Genomic DNA, 22,402 nt, shown 5'->3' with positions numbered 1-22,402 from the left:
TAAGAGTTTCTTAAAAACCTCTAATGTATCGGTCTCTACCCACAGCCCAGCAGAGCTTTGCCTGCACCCAACAGTCTGTGTAAAAACACAATAACCTCTGATACCTTCCTCCAAACAGCTTTACATTTTGTCCTCTTGTATTAACCATTTCTTCTGATTAAAATATTCTGGCTATTCAGTCAGTCTATGCTTCTCATCATCTTAAACATGAATTCAATTCTCGAAACCATTATTCTTGCATTGTCGCTGTCAAGCCCTCTAATAACTTTGTAGGTTTTAATGAGGTCACTTCTTGTTCATCTGGGCTCGAAAGAATTAGAAGCAGAGGAGACTCACTCCCTCAATATAACAGACATCAGTCCACTAACTAGTCTTTGATGCACTCGGGAGAGAGAGCAAATGTCATTTTTTTAAATGACCGAACCAGTACAGAAGCCTGAAGTCCCATACCAAGAGCAGCTACTTCTTTTCAACTATTGAGTTCTTCAAACAACTGCAAACACCTTAATCACTACAGTTTTGATGCACCATCAATAACTCTCTGAGACGTGAGGCGAGATGTAGGCTTTTATTGGCTGGAAGAAGGAACAAGCAGTGAGTGACCACCACACTGCATTCTGGAGACTGAGGGCCGGGCTCAGGCTCCAATCGCCTTTATACCGGGGTCTGTGGGAGGAGCCACGGTCCGTGGGAGGAGCCACAGGAGCAGTCAGTGGGGGGGGGGGGGGGGCGCGTGTCCAGACAGGTATATATAGTTCACCACAAGTTTACAACACTATTACCACTTTATACTATAATGGACTTGTTTCACTCTGAGGTCTTTCGTATAAAAAACATATTGTATATAATTTGTGTTTATCTTGTGATTACTGCTTATCTAGCTGGCTGGTGGTGTAGTGACATCAGCACCAGACTTAGAGGTGAATGGCCCCAAGTTCAAACCTGGCAGGTTCCTTGCACACTTTCCATCTGTGCTGGGTTGAACGTCAAGCTAGCAACTCTGCCTTGTAAAAAAAAACAATCAAATGCTTCGGAAATGGCAAAAAATGCTGCCCGATGTGCCACAAGGCACGAAAAGGAATCACAAACAACGTTACCATATCAAGCAGTGATACACCTCAAAAAGAAAAAAAAACGAAGTAGTGTTCGTTGTCCATTTAGAAACCTTATGGTGGAGGGGAAGAAGCGGATCCTGAAATGTTAAGTGTATGTCTTCAGGCTCCTATACCTCCCTCCCAGATGGCTCCTTCTCTCGAGGAAGTAGAAAGCACTAATGCACTTTCCTGGCAATTATTGTCTACAATTGGACCTGGACAGGCAATTGATATTTACAGTACTGGACAAAATCTTTGGGCACATATATATGTGGTGCGGGTGCAGACACACCCAGCCCTGAGAACTGAGCAAGGTCATTTGATTAAAAACAATTGGTTTATTGATAGTTACAGAATGTCTCTTTGCTGCTTCCTGCTCCCTCCCCTCTCCCCACATCCTCTTTTCCCAGCCATGATTCCCCTCTCCCTGCTCCCTTCCCACTCTCAGTCCACAATACAGACCCATATCAAAATCAGATTTATCATCACTCACATCTATCACCATTTTGTTTTGCAGTACGATACAAAACCACTACACTACCCGCTCACCCACTAACAAATCTTGCCACGTTCTATATACCCCCACATCTTTCCATGTTCCTATTGCTTTTTAACCACTTTTTTTCCCCCAAGCAGCTTTTCCAGGACATAATTAACATTTGTGCTTGTTGTAAATGCAAATTTTTAAAGATTATTTCCTCAGCATCCCCGCCACAATAATCCTCCACACAGGTGCCCCTCATGGCTGGGTCCTCAATGCCCTATTCTACTCCCTGTACACTCACAACGGTGTGCTCAGATTCTGCTCTCACTGCGTTACAACAGGGGACCCCAACCTTCATGCCATGGACCCCTATCATTTACTGAGGGGTCCGAGGACCCCAGGTCGAGAACCCGTGGTCTACAAGTTTGCAGATGACACAACAGTAGTGGGCTGCATCTCAAATAACAATGAGTCAGAGTACAGGAAGGAAGGCCCAATGACCTGGTGTCATGACAAACACTTTTCCCTCAATGTCATCAAAAGGAAAGAACTCATGGAAGAGGACAAGGTATACTGACCTGTCTAAATCAACTGTCTTGAGCTTGAGAGGGTTGAGAGTTTCAAGTTCTGAGGTGTGAACTTCACCAGTACCCTGTCCTGGTCCGACCACGTTGATTTTAAAGCCAATAAATTTCACTTCCTCAGGAAATTTGGCACGTCCCCGTCAACACTTAAATTTTTACCGATGCAGCACAGAAAGCATTCACTTTGGATGCACAAAAACTTGGCATGGCAATTTTACAGCAGGTGACCACAAGAAACTGCAGGTGGTCGTGGACACAGTTCAGCGCATCACAGAAACCAGCCACAGTCTTCTCGTTGCCTCAGTAAAGCAGCCAGTGGAACCGAAGACCTCACCCACCTCGGACATTCTATCTTCTCCCCTCTCCCATCAGGCAGAAGATACAAGAGCTTGAAACACTTACCACAGGCTCAAGGACAGCTTTCACCTCTTTGTTATCAGATTCTTGAATGGACCTCTTGCACAATATGATAGACTCTTGACCTCACAATCTACCTTATGATCTTGCACCGCACTCCCTCTGTAGCCGTTGCACTTTATCTGTATTCTGTTATTTAAACTTGTTCTACCTCAATGCACTGTGTAATGATTTGATCTGTATGTACAGTATGTTTTTCCACACCCATAAGACTACAAGATATAGGAGCAGAATTGGGCCATTTGGCCCATCAAGTCTGCTCCGCCATTTCATCATGGCTGATCCATTTTCCCTCTCAGTCTCAATCTCCTGTCTTTCTCCCCACAACCCTTCATGCCCTGACCAATCAAGAATCTGTCAACCTCTGCCTTAAGTATACATACAGACTTGGCCTCCACAGCAGCCTGTGGCAATGAATTCCACAGATTCATCACTCTCTGGCTAAAGAAATCCCTCCACATTTCCTTCCTAAAAGGAAACCCTTCTATTCTGAGTCTGTGTCTTCTGGTCTTAGACTCTCCCACCATAGGAAACATCCTCTCCACATCCACTCTATCAAGGCCTTTCACCATTCAATAAGTTTCAATGAGGTCACCCCTCATTCTTCTAAATTCCAGTGAACATAGGCTCAGAGCCATCAAACGCTCTGCATATGACAAGGCATTTAATCCTGGAATCGTTTTCACAAACCCCCTTTGAACCCTCTCCGGTTTCAGCATATCCTTTCTAAGATAAGGAGTCCAAAACTGCTCACAATACTCCAAGTGAGGATTCACCAGTGCTTTATAAAGTCTCAACGTTACATCTTTGCTTTTATAGTCTAGTCCTCTTGAAATGAATGCTAATATCACATTTGCCTTCCTTACCACAGACTCAACCTGCAAATTAACCTTCAGCGGATCCTGCACAAGGACTCCTAAGTCCCTCCGCACCTCAGATTTATTTGTATTTTCTCTCCATTTAGAAAATAGACAATCCTTTCATTTCTTCTAAGAGCATCATACACTTCCTGACACTGTATTCCATCTGCACTTCTTTGTCCATTTTCTTAATCTATCCAAGTCCTTTTGTAGCTTTTCCATTTCCTCAAAATTACCAGCCCCTCCACCTTTCTCCATTTCGCCCGCAAACTTTGCAACAAAGCCATCAACTGCATTGACATGTAACGTAAAAAGAATGAATCCTAACACATACCCCTGTGGAACATTACAAGTCACTGACAGCCAGAAAAGGCTCCCTTTATTCCCACTCATTGCCTCCTGCCATGTACCAATCCTGTCTGTATCAATGCCTTTGAAGTTGAGAGGGTTGAGAGCTTTAAGCACCTAGGTGTAAGCATCACCAATAGCTTGTCCCGGTCTAACCTTGCAGGTGCTGTGTCCAAGAAAGCACAACAGCACCTCTACTTCCACAGGAAGCTAAGGAAATGCAGCATATCCCCTTCAACTTTCACCAATGCTTTCTTTTTCCTAAATCGATGCATCATAGAAAGCATCATAGCCAGTGCATTGCAACTTGGTTACAGCAACTGCTCCAACTGAGACCACAAGAAACTTCAGTGACATTTGGACACACTCAATGGAAAGCTCCTCCTCGCTACACTTTCCTGCTGCCTTGGCAAAGCAGCCAACATAAGATAGGGCTCCTTCCCACCTCAGTCTCTCTCCCCTTCTTCCTCTACCCCTTTCTAATTGGGTAGAATTCACAGACAGCTTCTATCCTGCTGCTCTCAGACTTTTTGGATGATCAGGATGAACGATCTCACAATCTACCTTGTCACAGCCCTTGTACCTTATTGTCTGTCTTCACTACAGCTTCTATGTTATTGTAACACTATTTACTTCCTTCCAGCCTATTACTCTGCTGATGTTTAGGATAGCAATGAAGGGACACTATATTTAAATTTACTTAGTAATCAAAGAGTGCCGAAGTAGCTGAGCAGTTGGTGCGTCACTATCTCAGTTCATGAAGGTCTGGAGTTTGGAGTTCAATTCTGGTCCCATTTGACATTCTCCCCTGTGACCATGTGGATTTCCCTCAGGTGCTCTGGTTTCCTCCCACAGTCCAAAGACATACCAGTTAGTAGGTTAAGGCCATAAGATATAGGAGCAGAAGTAGAACGGGTCTGCTCTGCCATTTCTTCATGGCTGATCCATTTCCCTCCCAGCCTCAATCTCGTGCCTTCTCCCTGTATTCCTCCATGCCCTAACTAATCAGAAATCTATCAACCTCGGCCTTAAATATACCTAGTGACGGCTCCCACAGCCACTTGTGACAATGAATTCCACAGATTCACCACTCGCTGGCTAAAGAAATTCCTCCTATTCGCTGTTCTACATTGACCTCCCTCTATTCTGAAGTTGTGTCTTCTAGTCCTAAGTGCCCCCACCATAGGAAATATCCTCACCACGTCCACTTTATCCAGGCCTTTCAGCTTTCAGTAGGTTAACTGGTCAATGTAAATTGTCCTGTGGTTAGGCTAGTGCTAAATTGGTGGGTTGCTGAGCGGTGAGGCTAGTTGGGCAGGAAGGGCGTGCTCCGCACTGTATCTCTAAATAAATAAAATAAGCACGCACATCGAAACACAAAGTGAAATGCGTCATTTGTATTAACAACCAGCACAATGTGAGGATGTGGGAGAAACACGGAGCACTCAGAGAAAACTCATGTAGTCATGGGGAGAAAGTGCGTTCAATAGGAGAATGGTACCCGGGTCGTTGGTGCCGTAATAGCATTACACTAACCGTGCCACCCCGGGGCTTTTGGATTTTCTGCCCGATGAGATTGGGGAGAGGAGAGGATTACTGGGGCGGGGAATGGTCTTGGATTATGTTGGCTGCTCTGGAAGTGTAGATGGTGTAAATAGAGGAGAACAGAAAGTAGCCATTCAGCCCATCAAGTCTATGGTAGTTGAGCAATCACAACAGTCTCGCCCCTCTGCTTTATTCTCTGTCCTCACAGAGCTTTGCAAGTTATTCCTAAGTAATAATTGACCATTTCCGTTGAAGGGCCTGAAGAAACCTACCTCTCCCTTCAGCCGTTTGTACAGCCTCCGCGCGATCATGCCACGGACGCAGGCCTGGATGGTGACGACGGCCCAGAAACGATGGCGGAAGGCCCTTCGCACCAGGTAGCCACGGCAACGAGCCTGGAAAAGGATGATCCGTTTGCGGGCGAAGTGGTACTGCTTGGAGAGCTTGTGAGAGCGATGCAGGGCCTGCAGCCTGGAGAATCCTACTCGCATCTAAATGGGGTTCAGATCAAAGTGCAACATGATAAGGAACACACGCAAAACACTGGAAGAACACGGCAAGTCAGGTCGCGAGAATAAGTAACGTTGCATGATTTTCACATTTTGAAATCTTCGCATATCTGTATTTGTAGAATAAGTGATTACAATAACAATACTAGAAGTGTTGCTTTTCAATTATTCTTTTAAGTTGGGGATTTGCAGCTGGGGTCCATGGACCTTTTGCTCAACAGTATTGTCCGGGGCATCAAAAAAAGTTTGGGAAACCTTGATTTAAATGATTAATATTAATCATTTCAAACAGGTTTTCCAAAACACAAGAGATTCTTCAGATGCTGAAAATCCAGAGCAGAATATACAAAACTAGGAACACAGAATCAAAAAGGGTAGTTAATACAGAACTCAGAGGGTGATATCTCAATGCACAGACTATAAAGCAATAAGGTGGATGATGTGTTGCACTATAACAGATTGTCAGGTATGATGTTGTGGCCATCATTGAATTATGGCTGAAGGATGGTTGTAGTTGGGAGCTGAAAGTCCAAGGTTACTCATTGTATTGGAGAGGGGAAGGTAGGCAGAGTGTATGGTGTGGCTCTGTTGGCAAAGAATGGCATCAAATCACTAGAAAGATGTGACATAGGATCAGAAGATGTTGATGTTGATGTTGAATTGCAGTTAAGAAACTGCAAGGGTAAAAAGGACCCTGATGGTAGTCGTATACAGGCCTCCCAACATTAGCTGGGATGTGGACCACAGATTACAATGGGAAATAGAAAAGGCATGCCAAAAGGGCAATGTTACAATCGTCATGGGAGATTTTAACATGCGGTTCAATTGGGAAAATCAGATTGGTAATGGATCACAAGAGAGTGAGTTTGTTGAATGCCTACAAGATGGCTTTTCAAAGCAGTTTGTCATTGAGCCTACTGGAGAATCGGCAATACTGGATTGGGTGTTACGCAATGAACCAGACGTGACTAGGGAGCTCAAGGTAAAGGAACCCTTAGGAGACAGTGCTCACAATATAATTGAGTTCAACTTGAAATTTGATAGGGAGGAAGTAAAGTCTGACATAGCAGTATTTCAGTGGGGTAAAGGAAGTTACAGTGGTATGAGAGAGGAATTAACCAAAGTAAATTGGAAGGAGATGCTGGCAGGGATGACAGCAGAGCAGCAATGGCTTGAGCTTCTGGGAAAAATGAGGAAGATGCAGGATAGATGTATTCCAAAATCAAAAATACTCAAATGACAATAGTACAACCGTGGCTGCCAAGAGAAGTCAAAGCTAATGTAAAAGCAAAAGAGGACACACAACAAAGTAAAATTAGTGGGAAGATAAATGATTGGAAAGTTTGGAAAGCTTTTAAAAACCTACAGAGAGCAACTAAAAGAATCATTAGGAGGGAAAAGATGAAATTTTAAAGTAAACTAGCAAACAATATCAAAGTGGACAGTAAAAGCTTTTTCAAGTATATAAAAATTATAAGAGAGATGAGAATAGGTATTGGACGGCTAGAAAATGAAGCCAGATAAATAATAATGGGGGACAAGGAGATGGCAGACGAACTAAGTGAGTATTTTGCATTGGTCTTCACTGTGGAAGACACTAGTAGTAGGCCAGGTAGGCAAGGCTATGAAAGAAGAGAAGTGGGTGCAGTTACTATTACAAGAGAGAAGGTGCTCAAAAAAGTTGAAAGACCTAAAGGTACTTAAGTCACCTGGACCAGATGAACTGCACTCTAGGGTTCTGAAAGACATAGCAGTAGAGTTTACGGAGTTATTAGAAATGACCTTTCAAAAATCATTGGACTCTGGCATGGTTCCAAAAAACTGGAGAATTGCAAATGCCACTCCACTCTTTAGGAGGGAGGCAGCAGAAAGGAAATTATAGACGTTTAGCCTAAGCTCAGTGGTCGGGAAGATGTTAGAGTCGTTTGTTAAAGATGAGGTGACGGAGTACTTGGTAACACAGGACAATATAGGACAAAGTCAGGATGGTTCCCTTCAGGGAAAACCCTGCCTGACTAACCTGTTGGAATTATTTGAGGAGATTATGAGCAGGATAGATAAAGGGGATGCAGTGGATGTTGTATATTTGGATTTTCAGAAGGCCTTTGACAAGATGCCACACAAGGCTGCTTACCAAGTTAAGAGCCTGTAGCATTACAGAAAGTTACTAACATGGTGAGAGCATTGGCCGATTGGAAGAAGGCAGTGAGTAGGAATAAAAGGATCCATCTCTGGTTGGTTGCCAGTGACTAGAGGTGTTCCACAGGGGTCGGTGTTGTGACCACTTTGTTTTATGCTGTAAATCAATGACTTAGATAATGGAATAAATGGCTTTGTCACCATGTTTGCAAATGAGATGAAGATTGTTAGAGGGGCATGTGGTGTTGAAGAAACGGGAAGGCTGCAGGAGGGCTTAGTCAGATTCAGAGAATGGGCAAGAAAGTGGCAAATGAAATACAATATTGGAAAATGCATGGTCATGCACTTTGGTAGAAGAAATAAGTGTGCAGACTATTTTCTAAATGGGGAGAAAATCTAAAAATCTGAGGTGCAAAGGGACTTGGGAGTCTGTGCAGAATACCCTAAAGGTTAACTTGCAGGTTGAATCAGTGGTGAGGACGGCAAATGCAATGATTTTTAGCATTAATTTCAAGGGATCTACAAAGTAGAATAGAACAGCAGGAATGTGATGCTGAGTCTTTATGAAAGCACTGGCGAGGCCTCACCTTGAGTATTGTGAACAGTTTTGGCTCTTTATCCAAGGAGAGATGTGCTTGTATTGGAAAGAGTTCAGATGAGGTTCACAAGGGTGTTTTGGGAATGAAAGGGTTATCATACGAGGAACGTTTTATGGCTCTGGGCGTGTACTCACTAGAATTTAGAAGGTTCAGGGGGAATCTCAGTGAAACCTCTCGAATATTGAAAGACCTAGACAGAGGAGATGTGGAAAGGATGTTTCCCATGGTGGGATAATCTAGGACAAGAGGGCACAGCCTCCGGATAGAGGGGAGTCCATTTAAAACAGAAATGTGCTGAAATGTCTTTAGCCAGAGGGTGGCGAATTTGTTACCACGGGCCATTGTGGAGGCCAGGTTGTTGAGTGTATTTAAGGCGGAAATTGATAGGCTCTTGATTGGCCACAGCATCTAAGGTTACAGGAAAAAGGCCAAGAAGTGGGACTAACAAGGGGAAAAAATCGGATCAGCCATGACTGAGTGGTGGAGAAGACTAGATGGGCCAAATTTTGCTCCTCCGTCATGGGCTAAAATGCTGGAGGAACTCAGCAGGTCAGGCAGCATCCATGGAAAGAAATAAACTGTTCCTGTTTCAGGCCAAAACCCTTCATCAGTCCTGCACTTCTTCTCTGACCAGAGGGCACAGCGCAAGAACAGAAAGACAGATGAGGAGAGATTCCTTTATCCAAAGGATGCTGAATCTGTGAAATTCTTCGCGACGGACGGCTGTAGAGGCCAAGTCATTGGGTATATTTAAAGTGGAGGTTTGTAGGTTTTTGATGAGTAAAGGTTATGGGGAGAAAGCAGGAGAATGGGGTCGAGAGGGTAATAAATCAGCTATGAAAGAATGGCGGCACAGACTCAAAGGGGTGAATTACCTAACTTTGCTCTTATGTCTTAAGAGAACTGCAATACTATCTTCTGCACTCTGCTATTGCTTTTGCCTTTGTACAAACACACTATTTCAATATACAATGTTTGTACTTTATTTACAATCTGTCTGGAAGAGACATAGAAGATTTTTCTGTTGTGTTTCAGTACATGTAACAATAATGTAATTATCATAACGTTTACGTACCGCACTGAAGCTCTTCCGGCACTGGTATCCACGCCAATATTTCTGAATTAACATCACTGCGTTTCTTATTTTAACAAAATTTGACCTGTGGAAAATTTAGAAATCTGTCAAATCTAGAAGGCAAAAGTAACATGCCATGTCCCACAGTATAGAGGTTCTACCCTGAACCCAGGTGGTGATGGTTGTATGAGCAGCTGGTGCATATCACAAATCCGGGTTATGCGACCATGGATAATTGTTGAAGAGTATTGATAATGGCTGGGGTCACCCGTCTTGTAAAGACACCGCCCAGAAGGTGGCAATGGCAAACCACTTCTGTGGAAAATTTGCCAAGAACCTTCATGATCATGGAAAGAGGAGAAAATTTGTAGGTGCTGGAAATCTGAGCAACACACACAAAATGCTGCAGGAACTCAGCAGGCCAGGCAGCATCTGGGGAAAATAAAAAGAGTACAGTCGACATTTCCTGAAGGGTTTAGGCCCAAAACTTTGGCTGTACTCTTGTCCTAGATGCTACCTGGCCTGCTGAGTCATGAACAGACTATGATCACGCACATCATACAACACGACACATAACTAATGATCCTGCAGGCATCTCATTGATGCAATCACACAGGTGGCATGTTGGCAGCTCTCCTTTGTTTGGAGTTCAAAGAGATTTGGTACGTCACCAAAGACTCGTACAAATCTCTATAGCTGTACAATGGTGAGTGTTCTGGCACTTGAGTCACAGCCTGGTAAGGGGGCTCTAATGCAGAGAGGTTATAGATTCAGTTAACTTTATCAAAGGCACATCCCTCCCCACCGTCAAGGATATCTTCAAAAGGCCATGCTTCAGAAGGGGACGTCCGTCACTAAAGATTCGCACCATCTGGAACATGCCCTCTTTGCATTACAATAATCAGAGAGGAGGTACAGGAGCCTGGAGACCCAGTACAGCTCCTTCCCCTCTGCCATCAGATTTCTGAATGATTCATAAACATCTTATATTTTTCACTATAATACAGTACTGTGCAAAAGTCTTAGGCACACACATGCAGTTAGAGTAATACTGTAGTAAATTTTATGTTTATTTTTAACTTTTGTTTAATGTTTTATGTAATTTTTAAAAATGTAAATTATGCACTGGACAGCCACTGCAAAAAAAAAACAAATGTTATGACATATGTGAGTGATCCTTGATTAGTTGGGGCATGACAGGATACAGGGAGAAGGCAGGAGATCGGCAGAGAGGAAAAATGGATCAGTTATTATGAAATGCCAGAGCAGACTCAATGGGCCAAATGGCCTATATCTTATGGTCTTATAATAAACCTGATTCTGATATGGGTCTCTATTGTGGACCGAGAGTGGGAAGGGTGCAAGGAGAGGGGAATCATGGTTGGGAAAAGGGGTAGGGAGAGTGGAGGGAGGGGAAGCACCAGAGGGACATTCTGTAATGATCAGTAAAACATATATACACATACACACACACATACTCTGTATTTGTGTAACTTAGTGTCTTTGTATGGTATTGCTATTACAAAACAAATTTTATGTCATACAAGTCAGTGATATTACAGTAAAACCGACTTCAGCTATTGTCAGTGGGATCTCCTTGCACAATGGTAGCTCAAGCCCAGTCTGCTTAATCCAGATGCACACTCAGACTGCAATAAAGAATACTGGAAAATGTAGATTATCATAACTCTATTCTGGAGTTAGGGGTCCTGTTTCAGCAAATTCTGGGGATCGAAACACTGAAGCTTGAAGCCCAAAGCTTGTTTGGAAGTTCAGGGTGGCCGAGGTGCCGGGTCTGTGAGTCCTCTGGGGAAGTTGGAGGCCAGGTGGTGGCCAGTCCTGGGGTTGGACATGGTGGGTAGGCTGCATTGGCTCAGGAATGTGTGGCAGGCTGCCCCCAACCCATCCATGGTCAGTGTTGGTTGTTAATGCAAATAATGCATTTACTGTGTGCAATGTACCAAAGGCAACCTCCTTCAGATGGTTTACAAAACTACAGGTAGAGCGTTCCTATGAAACCTTTCTTAAGCCAAAATGGCGTAAAGCGAAGAATCATTAACCTATATGGGAAAATTTTTCGTAAAAGTGAAAATCCTCTTTGTAATGTGAAAACAGGTTACCAATGTAGGTCTTTTCTAAAAGTGAAGTGGCATAAAGCGAGCATTCGTAAAGCAGGGGACACCCATACTTCCTTCATGTCTTCTTTTTCTTTCAAATATGGTTCTGCTACAGCTGGAGCCTGTGATCTACGTTTTGGTGGTGTGTTATCGGGCCAATTGTGCGATTTAGCACTTTGCTGTCTCTGAGGGTGTTCTATAAGGCTTGGAATGAAGCTAGCGGCCTCAAGGCCAAAAAGCCTGGAGATGGCGCACTAGCACATGATCGACTACGTTTCTCACCGATTTCACTGATTAAAGTGTCAATAAGATGGAAACAGTCGCGGTGAGTGTGGGCGGGGAAGGGCATTCAGTGCTGTCCACCAGTCTCTCACTCACAGCTGCCAGAGGAAGGTGTCTGCAAGTGACGGTCTCCCTCCCTCCCACTCGCTGATCCCAGAGGATGGTCTCTGCATTCAAATGGTCTCTCTCTCTCCCTCAATGCTGCTGGAGGAAGTTTCCAGAATCTGCGTCTTTGGCAAGGTTTATTTTATGTGGTTTGCAGATAGGACTCCGTAGTTCATGTGTTTCTGGCCGTTCCTTTTTGTTTTGCTGACCTGAGCTTGGACTCTTTCCATTCTGTGGTCCATATTCTGTTTTTTCTGCCTTTTGGTTTTGCCATTTGCATAACTTTTTTTTTACATGTTGGGGAGAGGCGGTGGGGGGGGGGTTGGTGTTTTTCTCTAAACAGAATCCATGTTTTTTCTTTAGTTGCATGGCTGTGTGTGGGGAAAATGAACCTTAGGGTTTCAATCTGTATACATAGTTTAATAATAAATGGATCTTTGAGACTCCTAGATGGGTACATGGGTGATAGAAAAATGAAAGGTTACCTAGGATGGAAGGGTTAGGTTGATCTCAGAGTAGGTTATAAGTTCAGTACAACATTGTGGGCTGAAGGGTCTATACTGTGTTGTAGAGTTCTATGTTATAAAGTGGGCAAAATCCTAATTCGGAGCAGGAGTTGGTCTCGACAATTCCATCAATTGAATGTCTTCACTGGCTTTCACGCCCACCTTTTCTGACCGATCACACAACCTACATTCCACAGTAATGCACCCCAAGCCTTGAACTTACCGGTCTTTAAATCCTCGAACTACTTTCTGGATCAGGATAACCTTGCCTGTGATCGCCTTGTCTCTCTCTATCTCCAGCATCATGTCATGGTGATCCTGCAAAGTGGGTGGGAAGAAAAACAGGGGAGAACATGTAGAAGGGAAAAAAAAAAATCAGAGACACAGGAGATTCTGCAGATGTAGGAAATCCAGAGCAACTCACAGAGAATGCTGGAGGAACTCAGCAGGCCAGGCAGCATCAGTGGAGGGAAATGAACCGATGGTGCTTTGGGCAGAGCACCTCCATCAGGAACCTTTGCTTCTCCAAGTTGGGTACTGAGGGGGAAAATGTCACTCAATGTCTCCGAAAGGTACGAGGAGGGCACGGTAGTGTAGTGGCTATTGCAACAATTTACAGTGATCAAGGTTCAATTCCTGCTGCTGTAAGGAGCTTATACGTTCTTAACGCGAGGCCTTCCTCTGGGAGCTCCGGTTTCATAGAATCATAGAGATCTACAGCACATTACAGGCCCTTCGGCCCACAATATTGTGCTGACCACATAACCTACTCTATAAACCACCTAGAATTACCCTACCACATAGCTCTCTATTTTTCTAAGCACCATGTACCTAAGAGTCTCTTGAAAGACCCTATTTTATTTGCCTCCACCAGCATCACTGGCAGTGTATTCCATGCACTACCACCCTGTGAAAAACTTACCCCTGCCATCCCCTCTGTACCTACTTCCAAGCACTTTAAAACGATGCCCCTTCACGCTAGCCATTTCAGCCAAGGGAAAAAGCCTCTGACTATCCACACGATGAATGCCTCTCACCATCTTATACACCTCTATCAGGTCACCTCTCATCCTCCATCGCTCCAAGGAGAAAAGGCCGAGTTCACTCACCCTATTCTCATAAGGTACGCCCTCCAATCCAGGCAACATCCTTGTAAGTCTCCTCTGCACTCTCTCTATAGTATCCACTATACTATCCGCATAGTATTCCTCGATTTCAATATGTTTCCTCTCACGTTCTGAAGATGTAAAGTTATAGTAAGTTTTAGCATGACATGTTGGTGCCAGATGGGGGGGTGGAGGGGCAACACTGTAGGCTGCACAACACAATCTTCACTGATCTGATTTGATGCAAGATGACACATTTCACTCTACATTTTGATGCACATGTGACAAGATGATCTTTAAAATAGGTGTGAGTGGCATAAAAAAATTGGCCGTCCACTTCCGTCAAAGTTGTTGCAATTACTTGCAATGGGGCTTATCAAGTTCAGTCACTATAGGAAGGACACTGAGACTTTGAAGAGGGTGCAGAAGAGATCTACCAGGATACTACCTGGATTAGAGGCCACGAGAGGCCGGACAAACTTGGGTTGCTTTCTAGAGCATGGGAGGCCGAGGGGAGATCTGATAGAGGTTAATAAGATTATGAGAATGAGTAGACAGGGAGTATCTGTTTCCCAGATGTCTAACACCAGGGGGCATGCATTGAAGATGAGAAGGGGATCAGTGCAAAGGCAACTTGAGGGTAATTTTTTTTTACTCAGAGAGTGGTGGATGCCTGGAATGTGCTGCGTTTTGATAGGCACATATATGTGGCAAAGATGGAGGGATATGGACCTTGTGCAGGTAGGAGGGGTTAGTGTTTGTTTTTTTTTTATTTACTTTTTGGAACTAAATTGGAGGCCGAAGGGCCTGTCCCTCTGCTGCACTCTTCTATTCTATCTGTCATGATACAGTTAAGATTCGAGGGATTAAAATAGGTTATGTCTACCTTAAAGGGTTACAAGGTGCTTCACACTCAGAGCTTCGCACTCCCCAAAGCTCTACATTCGGTGATCTGGAGATCAATTAACGTTTCGTGCTGTCCCAGGTTATCGTCAAGTAGTCACCCTTGTGGGGCAAAGGAGCAGACAAGTGGGCAGAGGATTCTTGGGTTAAAGAACACCTTACCCCAGTCAGATCCTTACCTAGCCAGGTCTCAATCAGACAGTCATCATTAGAAGTGGGACAGGCCAGACAGACAAAGAGAGGAGTCTGAAGCAACACATACAAAATGCAGGAGGAACTCAGCAAGTCAGGCAGCATCCAAAGAGGGGAACAAATTGTTGATGTTTTGGGCTGATCATCAGGATGGGAAAGGAAAGTGGAAGAAGCTCGAATAAAGAGGTAGGGATGGGGAAGGTGTAAGTGTTGGCAGGTGATAGATGAGACCAGATGAGGGGGAAGGTAATTGGGGATAAAGTGAGGAGGTGGGAGTTGATAGGTGGAAGAGGTAAAGTGCCAATGGAGAAGGAGTCTGACAGGGGAAGACAGTGAACCATGGAAAGAAGGGGAGGAGGAGGGGGAGCACCAGAGGGAGGTAATGGGCAGGTGAGAAGGAGCAAGAGGGCAACCAGAATGAGGAATAGAAAAAGACAGATGGAGAGAAGGGGCAGAGATTATCAAAATTGGAGAAATTAATGCTCATGCTATAGGTTGGAGGCTATGTTACACCAAAGTAAGGTACCAACCCTTCAAGAACACAGAATGCAATCTCCTTGATCTAGTGAGAATACTTAATTTTTCCACTTTGTTATTTCAATCGTGACCATTGTTTTTTCCAATTTTCTACTCACAGTTCAGTTAAAAACAAAATCTTTTAGTGCACACCCGCAAGTTTCCATGGCGATGACCTTCCATGAATCCATAGGGAGAGTCTGGGAGTTTCCTGACAGGAAACAGAGATGTTCTGCTGTCTGAGAGCTCGCAGGGCAGCATCCTGGTGCAGTGACAGCTGAGGATTGCTGATAAACCAGCCCATCGGCAGAGAGCAGGGAGAGGGATCTTCTACCACACCAGGTTTCTCATCCCACTGTCACAACAAGCAACAATCAGTGCAGCAAAGTGACCAGGGATATGGCTTTATGAAGAACAGAAAAGTACAGGCCCTTCGGCCCACAATGTTGTGCTGACCCTTTAACCTACTCCAAAATCAATCTAACCCTTCCCTCCCACATAATGCTCCATTTTCCCTTTTATCTACATGTCTATCTAAGTGTGTCTTAAACGTTCCTAAACCATCTGCCTCTACCATCTAGCAGCACATTCCATGCACCTACCACTCTGAGTAAAAAAACTATCTCTGATATTTCCTCCACACCCTACCCGCCATTCTTTCCTCCAAACACAAAGTCATGCCCCCTCATACTAGCAATTTCCACCCTGGGAAAACACTTCTGGCTGTCCATTCTACTCTCACTCGACCTCTTATCACCTTGTACACCTCTGTCGAGTCACCTCTCACCTCCCTTCAATCCTAAGGGAAAAGCCCTAAGCTTACTCACCCTGTCTCCATAAGACATGTCACAAACAAGAGAACAGCTGCAGATGCTGGAAATCAAAGTGACACACACACAAAACGCTGGAGGAGCTCAGCAGGTCAGGCAGCATCCATGGAAAAGAGTAAGCAACTTATCAGGCCGAGACCCTTTATCAGGACTGGTTCTTTAATCCAGTCAGCATCCTGGTAAGTCTCCTCTGCTTCCTCTCTAAATCTTCCACATCCTTCCTATAATGAGGTGACCAGAACTGAACACAATACTCTAAGTGTGGTCTAACCAGGGTTTTATAGAGCTGCAACATTACCTTGTCTAATGAAGGCCAACAGACTACATGCCTCCTTAATTGCCCTTGTGGTACAGGCAGAGAATCCCAGTGCTAAGCATGCACACCTCTGGAGGGTCAGCTGGTTGTAGTGGAGGCAAATAGTACCATGACCTATAAAATTCCTCTTTATTTTATTTAGAGCAAGGGTTCCCAACCTGGGGTCCACAGGCCCCTCGGGTAATGGTAGGGGACCATGGCATAAGAAGAGATTGGGAACCTCCCGATTTAGACGTACAGGATGGTAACAGGCCCATACTGTGCAATTACACCCAAGTGACCAAATAACCGGCTAACCCTTATGTCTTTGGAATTTTGTAGGAAACCGGAGCACCTCAGGAAACCTAAATGGACCAGGAAAAATCGTACAAACTCCTCACAGACAGCTCAGGATTGTACCCAGGCCACTGGAATGGCAGCACACTGACCGCTACATCACCGCTTCACCCAAAGTCTGCATCTCAGCGGTCAAACTACAAGGAGAGGTTGGACAAACCCGGGCTGTTTTCTTTGGAGTGTAAGTGACTCATGGGAGACCTGAAAGAAGTTTATCAAATTCAAAGTAAATTTATTATCAACATACAGTACATTTATGTCACCATATACAATTCTGAAATTCATACTCAATAAATCCATAATAAAGTACCAACCATAACAGAATCAATGAAGGACCACACCAAATGGATGTTCAATCAGTGTGCAAAGGACAACAAACTGTGCAAATATAAAAAGAAATATTGATCGATAGATAGATAGATAAATAAATAAGTAAATAAATATGAAGAACATGAGATGAAGAGTAATTGAAAATCAGTCCATAGGTTGTGGGAATATTTCAGTAAATGGGGCAAGTGAAGTATTCCCCTCTAGTTCAGGAGCCTGACATTGAACATAGAACATAGAAATCTACAGCACATTACAGGCCTTTTGGCCCACAATGTTGTGCCAACCATGTAACCTACTCTAGAAACTGCCTAGAACTTCCATCGCGTATAGTCATCTATTTTTCTAAGCTCCATGTACCTATCCAAGAGTCTCTTAAAAGACCCTATCGTATCCACCTCCACCACCGCCGCCAGCAGTGAATTCCACGCACCCACCACTCTCTGTGTAAACAACTTACCCCTGACACCCCCTCAGTACCCATTTCCAAGCACCATGCTCCCCTCGTGTTAGCCATTTCAGCCCTGGGAAAAAAAAACCTTTGGCTATCTGCATGATCAATGCCCCTCATCATCTTATACACCTCTATCAGGTCGCCTCTCAACCTCCGTCGCTCCAAGGAGAAAAGGCCAAGTTCACTCCACCTATTCTCATAAGGTACGCCCTCCAATCCAGGAAACATCCTTGTGAATGTCCTGTGCACTCTCTCTATAGTATCCACTATAGTATCTAAAGTGGAGGGGTAATAACTGTTCCTGAACCTGGTGGTGTGAGCCCTGAGGCTCCTGCACCTTCTTCCTGATGGCAACAGTGAGAAGAGAGCATGACTGGGTGGTGGGGGTCCCAGATGATGGATGCTGCTTTCCTGCGACAACGCTCCGTGTAGATGTTCTCAATGGTGGGGAAGACCTTACCCGTGGTGTACTGCTCTGTATCCACTACTTTTGTTAGGATTTTCTGTTCAAGGGCATTGGCGTTTCCATACCAGTCTGTGATGCAGCTGTTATGGGACATGCAGATAGGGTACTTTTCCCAGGGTAGAAATGTCAAACACTGGAGGACATGTATTTAAGGTGAGAGGGTGAAAAGCTTAACGGGCATTTGCAGAGAATGTTCTCTTTAAAAACAGAGTGGTGCGTGTGTGGAACAGGCTGAAGTGGCAGAGCCATAGTGATAGTGGAGCTTAAGAGGTTTTTTAGACAGACACATAAATATGCAGAGAAATATAAAGGGAAAAAGTGGGCAAAAATAGTATTGGAATGATCAAAACTTTGAAATGCGGGGGGGGGGGGCCGGAGGACGGGGTACTCATTCTAAGATGAATGTCTCCCCCAGCAACATCAGCATGTAATAATGAAGTTTGCTCTGAAGGTGTTCACATGAGCCTTGTGTGAATTCTTTCCGTCTGCAGCAGACAAAAGAGCTTCAGCTTAATTTTGCCTCGTGTTCAGCACAGACACTGTGGGCCAAAGGTCCTGTTCCTGAGGTTACACGTTCATAACCGGGCGCGCAACCTCAAGTGGAACACGACAGATGTACAAGGAACGCTGTCACAGGAAGGCCACATCCATCGTCAAGCAGCCCACGCTCTCTTCTCGCTACTGTCATCGGGAGGGAGGTTCAGGAGCCGCAGGACCCACACTGCCATGTTCAGGAACTGTTATTACCCCTCAACCATCAGGCTCCTGAACCAGTGTGGATAACCGTACTGAACCCAACACCAAGGTCCCACAACCTACAAACTAATTTTACAACTCCTGTTCTGAAGATTATTTATTATTTACTTAACAATTATTATTTTCTTTTTTTATTTGCACAATTTGCTGTCTTTTGCATATTGGCTGTTTGTTCATCTTTGTGTGTTATTTTTCATTGATTCTATTGTATTTCTTTGAATTTATTGTGAATGATCTCAGGGTAGTATATTGTGACATACATGTACAATGATAAATGTACTTTGAATGTTGGTATCATTATGTGTGGTCGTCCAAACACTGACATATTTAAAGTCCTACAGAATGAACCAGGGGTGAGAAATGGAGTACAGATACCCCACAAGCCCTATTCTATCCCCACCTTCAGGAAAATCTTGGTCTTTCCAATCTGCCAGTCACCATCCTGGCCTAGGAAGGCTTCTGCTATTCGCTGGCATGTCCCACGAAGGTCGCTCTGGGAAAAGAAAAAGCGATTTTCAAAAAAAAAGCTCCACGCAACTCCAGAACTCTCAGTCAAACTTTGAAGGACTCCTTTAAATAGCAGGGCATTAGTGTGAATAAAGGATAAGGTGGTTAGAATCCTTCTCTCAAAACTGGAATTTCTAGACTCTTGAACCAGGCAATACTACTTGAGGAACACAGCCTGCCATCGGGTGACCTCTCAGCATCAGAATCAAGCTTACTTCCACTGATGTGTCATGAAATTTGTTGTTTTGCACGGTTGTTTGCAGCAGTACAGTGCAAAACAAAAATTTATTCTATGCTACAATAAGTAACACACAAAAAAAAATCAGTAAACAGTGCAAAAAGAGAGCAAAATAGTGAAGTAGTGTTCATGGACTGTTCAGAAATCTGATGGTGGAGGGGAAGATACTGCTTCTAAAATATTGAGCGTCTCTCTTCAGGCTCCCGTAACTCCTCCCTGAAAGTAGCAATGAGAAGAGGGCATGTCCTGGATGGTGAGGGTCCTCAATGATGGATGCCCCTTTCTGAAGAGGTCTTCGATGGTGGGCTGGCTGGTGCCTATGATGGAGCTCATTGAGTCTACAACCCTCTGCAGCTTTTTCCAATCCTGTGCATCGGCCCCCCCACCTCCCATACCAGACAGAGATGCAGTCAGAATGCTTCATGGTGTTTGCAAGCATCTTTGAAGATGTGCCAAATCTCCAAAAACTTCTAATGAAATATAGCCACTTGCGTGCTTTCTTCACGATTACATCAAGATGTTGGGCCCAGGACTGATCTTCACCATCAGACAATTCATTTCAATGCCTTTAAATTTACTTTCCCTGTTTACCGACTTTGCCAAGAGAAATATGCACTTCCTGTCCCTCTTCTCTGCGTGCACTCTTCTGCCGGTCTGGGAAGTATTTGTATGGACAGGGTAGAGGGAGTTTTACTCTGCATCTTTCCCCACTGTTCTTTTTATTAATTCAATGTAAGAGCTTTCAAGAATTCATTTTCATAACACGTGGTATCATCACTTAACACCAACACACCAGTCATCAGACATTTACGAAATGAAAGTAAACAGATCATGTGATTTTAAACATAAATTTTTAATGAATAGTCTGTAATGGGAATAGAGGCTGAAACTTATATATAACGTTGGACGTCTTCTGGAAATGTGCAACAGGAAATAGTTCAGGGAGTGTTACTTTGCATCTAATTCTTAAACTTAAAACCCATTTACTTTTCGACACACCATAACAATACTAGACATTAATGTTAAAGAACTTTTTTTCTGGATGTATTTTCTGTTCAGATAATCAAAAAATCTAAATTTCTAAAAGGTTCATTTGTAAAGTTATGACATTGAAAATTTATCTCCAAATTAATGTTTGCTTTTAAAAGCTATTCCACACCAACAACTAATGATTACTTGTTTCTGATTTCAACATTTAATTTTATTTAATGGAGGGTCTAACTATAGGCAGAGGTTGGGCAGGCTAGGACATTATTCTTTGGAATAAAGGATTCCAAATTCTCTAGGAGCCTGAAGGGTGACCTCATAGAGATGTACAAAATCATTTGGGGCATAAATAGGGTGAATACAATCTCCTCTCCCTCTCAGGAAAGCAAATAAATAAACAGAAGGCATGAGTTTAAGATGAGAGGGACAAGATAAATGATTCAAAGCAACACACACAAAATGCTGAAGGAACTCGGGGAGCATCTATGGAAATGAACAAACAGTTGATGTTTTAGGATGCGATCCTGCCTCGGGATTGGGAAGGAAGGGGGAAGACGCCAGAATAAAAAGGTGTGGGGAGGGGGAAGGAGGAAAGCTAGAAGGCCAGGTGGGTGGGAAAGGTAAAGGGCTGGAGAGGAAGGAATCTGATAGGAGAGGAGAGTGGACCATAGGAGAAAGGGAAAGAGGAGGGAACCCATGAGGAGATGATAGGTAGGAGAGGCCAGAGTGGGGAATAGAAGAGATGGAGGGGGGGTGCACATTTGTTTTTAAACCAGAAGGGGAAATTGATATTCATGAGAAGAGGCAAGAGACCAGAGTGGGAATAGAAGATGAGGACCCAAAGGGCAATTCCCGCTTACAGAAGGGAGGGAGTATAAAAAGCGAGATGCAGGAGAAAGTATTTGAGGTAGGTATAATAACAATTCTGCAGATTCTGCAGATGCTGGAAATTCAGAGCTACACACACACGCACAAAATTGTGGAGGAACTCAGCAGGTCGGGCTGCACCTATGGAAATGAATAAACAGTGGACAGTTTGTGCTGAGACCTTTCATTAGGATCGGAAAGGAAGGGGGAAGAAAGCAGAAGTCAAAAGACTTTTGGACATATATGTGGATGGGAAAAGGGTTAGAGCAGGGGGTTCCCACACTATTTTTATGCAATTAACCAAGGGGTCCGTGGACCTCAGATTGGGAAGCCCTGGTTTAGATGAAAGTGGGCCAAACTTGGCTAAATGGAACTAGCTTAGATGGGTACCTTGGTTGGCATGGATGAGTTGGGCCGAATGGCCTGTGCACTCTATTACTCTGACTTCATTATAGCCTGAAATCTCACAACTATTCTTCATCCAATAGCTCCCAGAGTTAATTCCAATGCATTGGTATTACAGGTGGAGAGCATTAATGTTCATACAAATATTTGAAAAGCAAATACTTTTTTTTTGGATACAATTATAAAGAAATTAAGAACCTTTGAGAAAATCTGGTGCAGCATAGCAAGGCCCTAAGCATTCCCAATTCCACAACCGTTTTAACCATTTTAATGGATTCCCTTTTAAGGCAGTTTAAAAATAAAGAAGCATTAAAACTTGGAACACCAGAACTCAGCAGCTGTAAGCTGGGATGAGCCTGTGGTGGGAGGGTGTCGTGGGAACTCGACCCTACGCTTAAACACCAGATATTCTGCAGATGTTGGAGACCTCGAGGAACACACACAAAATGCTGGAGGAACTGAGCAGGTCAGACAGCATCTAAGGAGGGGAGTGAACTGTTGACCTTTCAGTATGAGACCCTTCATCAGAACT

General features: G+C 43.9%; 1 protein-coding gene across 1 annotated transcript in view; it reads right to left on the bottom strand.

Moving 5' to 3' along the window:
- The window catches only part of myo7aa (myosin VIIAa), a 188,356-nt gene that overhangs the window by 99,329 nt on the left and 66,625 nt on the right, over positions 1 to 22,402 (bottom strand). Inside the window, exons 18-21 of the mRNA XM_059963729.1 lie at positions 19,267 to 19,359; positions 12,888 to 12,982; positions 9,655 to 9,739; positions 5,605 to 5,823 (exon numbers count right to left, since the gene is read on the bottom strand). Of these exons, the coding sequence (XP_059819712.1) occupies positions 5,605 to 5,823; positions 9,655 to 9,739; positions 12,888 to 12,982; positions 19,267 to 19,359 (492 nt within the window). The remainder of the gene's footprint in view (positions 1 to 5,604; positions 5,824 to 9,654; positions 9,740 to 12,887; positions 12,983 to 19,266; positions 19,360 to 22,402) is intronic.

The sequence above is a fragment of the Hypanus sabinus genome, chromosome 3 (genome assembly GCF_030144855.1).
Source record: "Hypanus sabinus isolate sHypSab1 chromosome 3, sHypSab1.hap1, whole genome shotgun sequence".
Lineage (NCBI taxonomy): Eukaryota > Metazoa > Chordata > Chondrichthyes > Myliobatiformes > Dasyatidae > Hypanus > Hypanus sabinus.
Note: the sequence above shows the minus strand (reverse complement) of the source record. Positions and strands in the feature narration are given on the sequence as shown.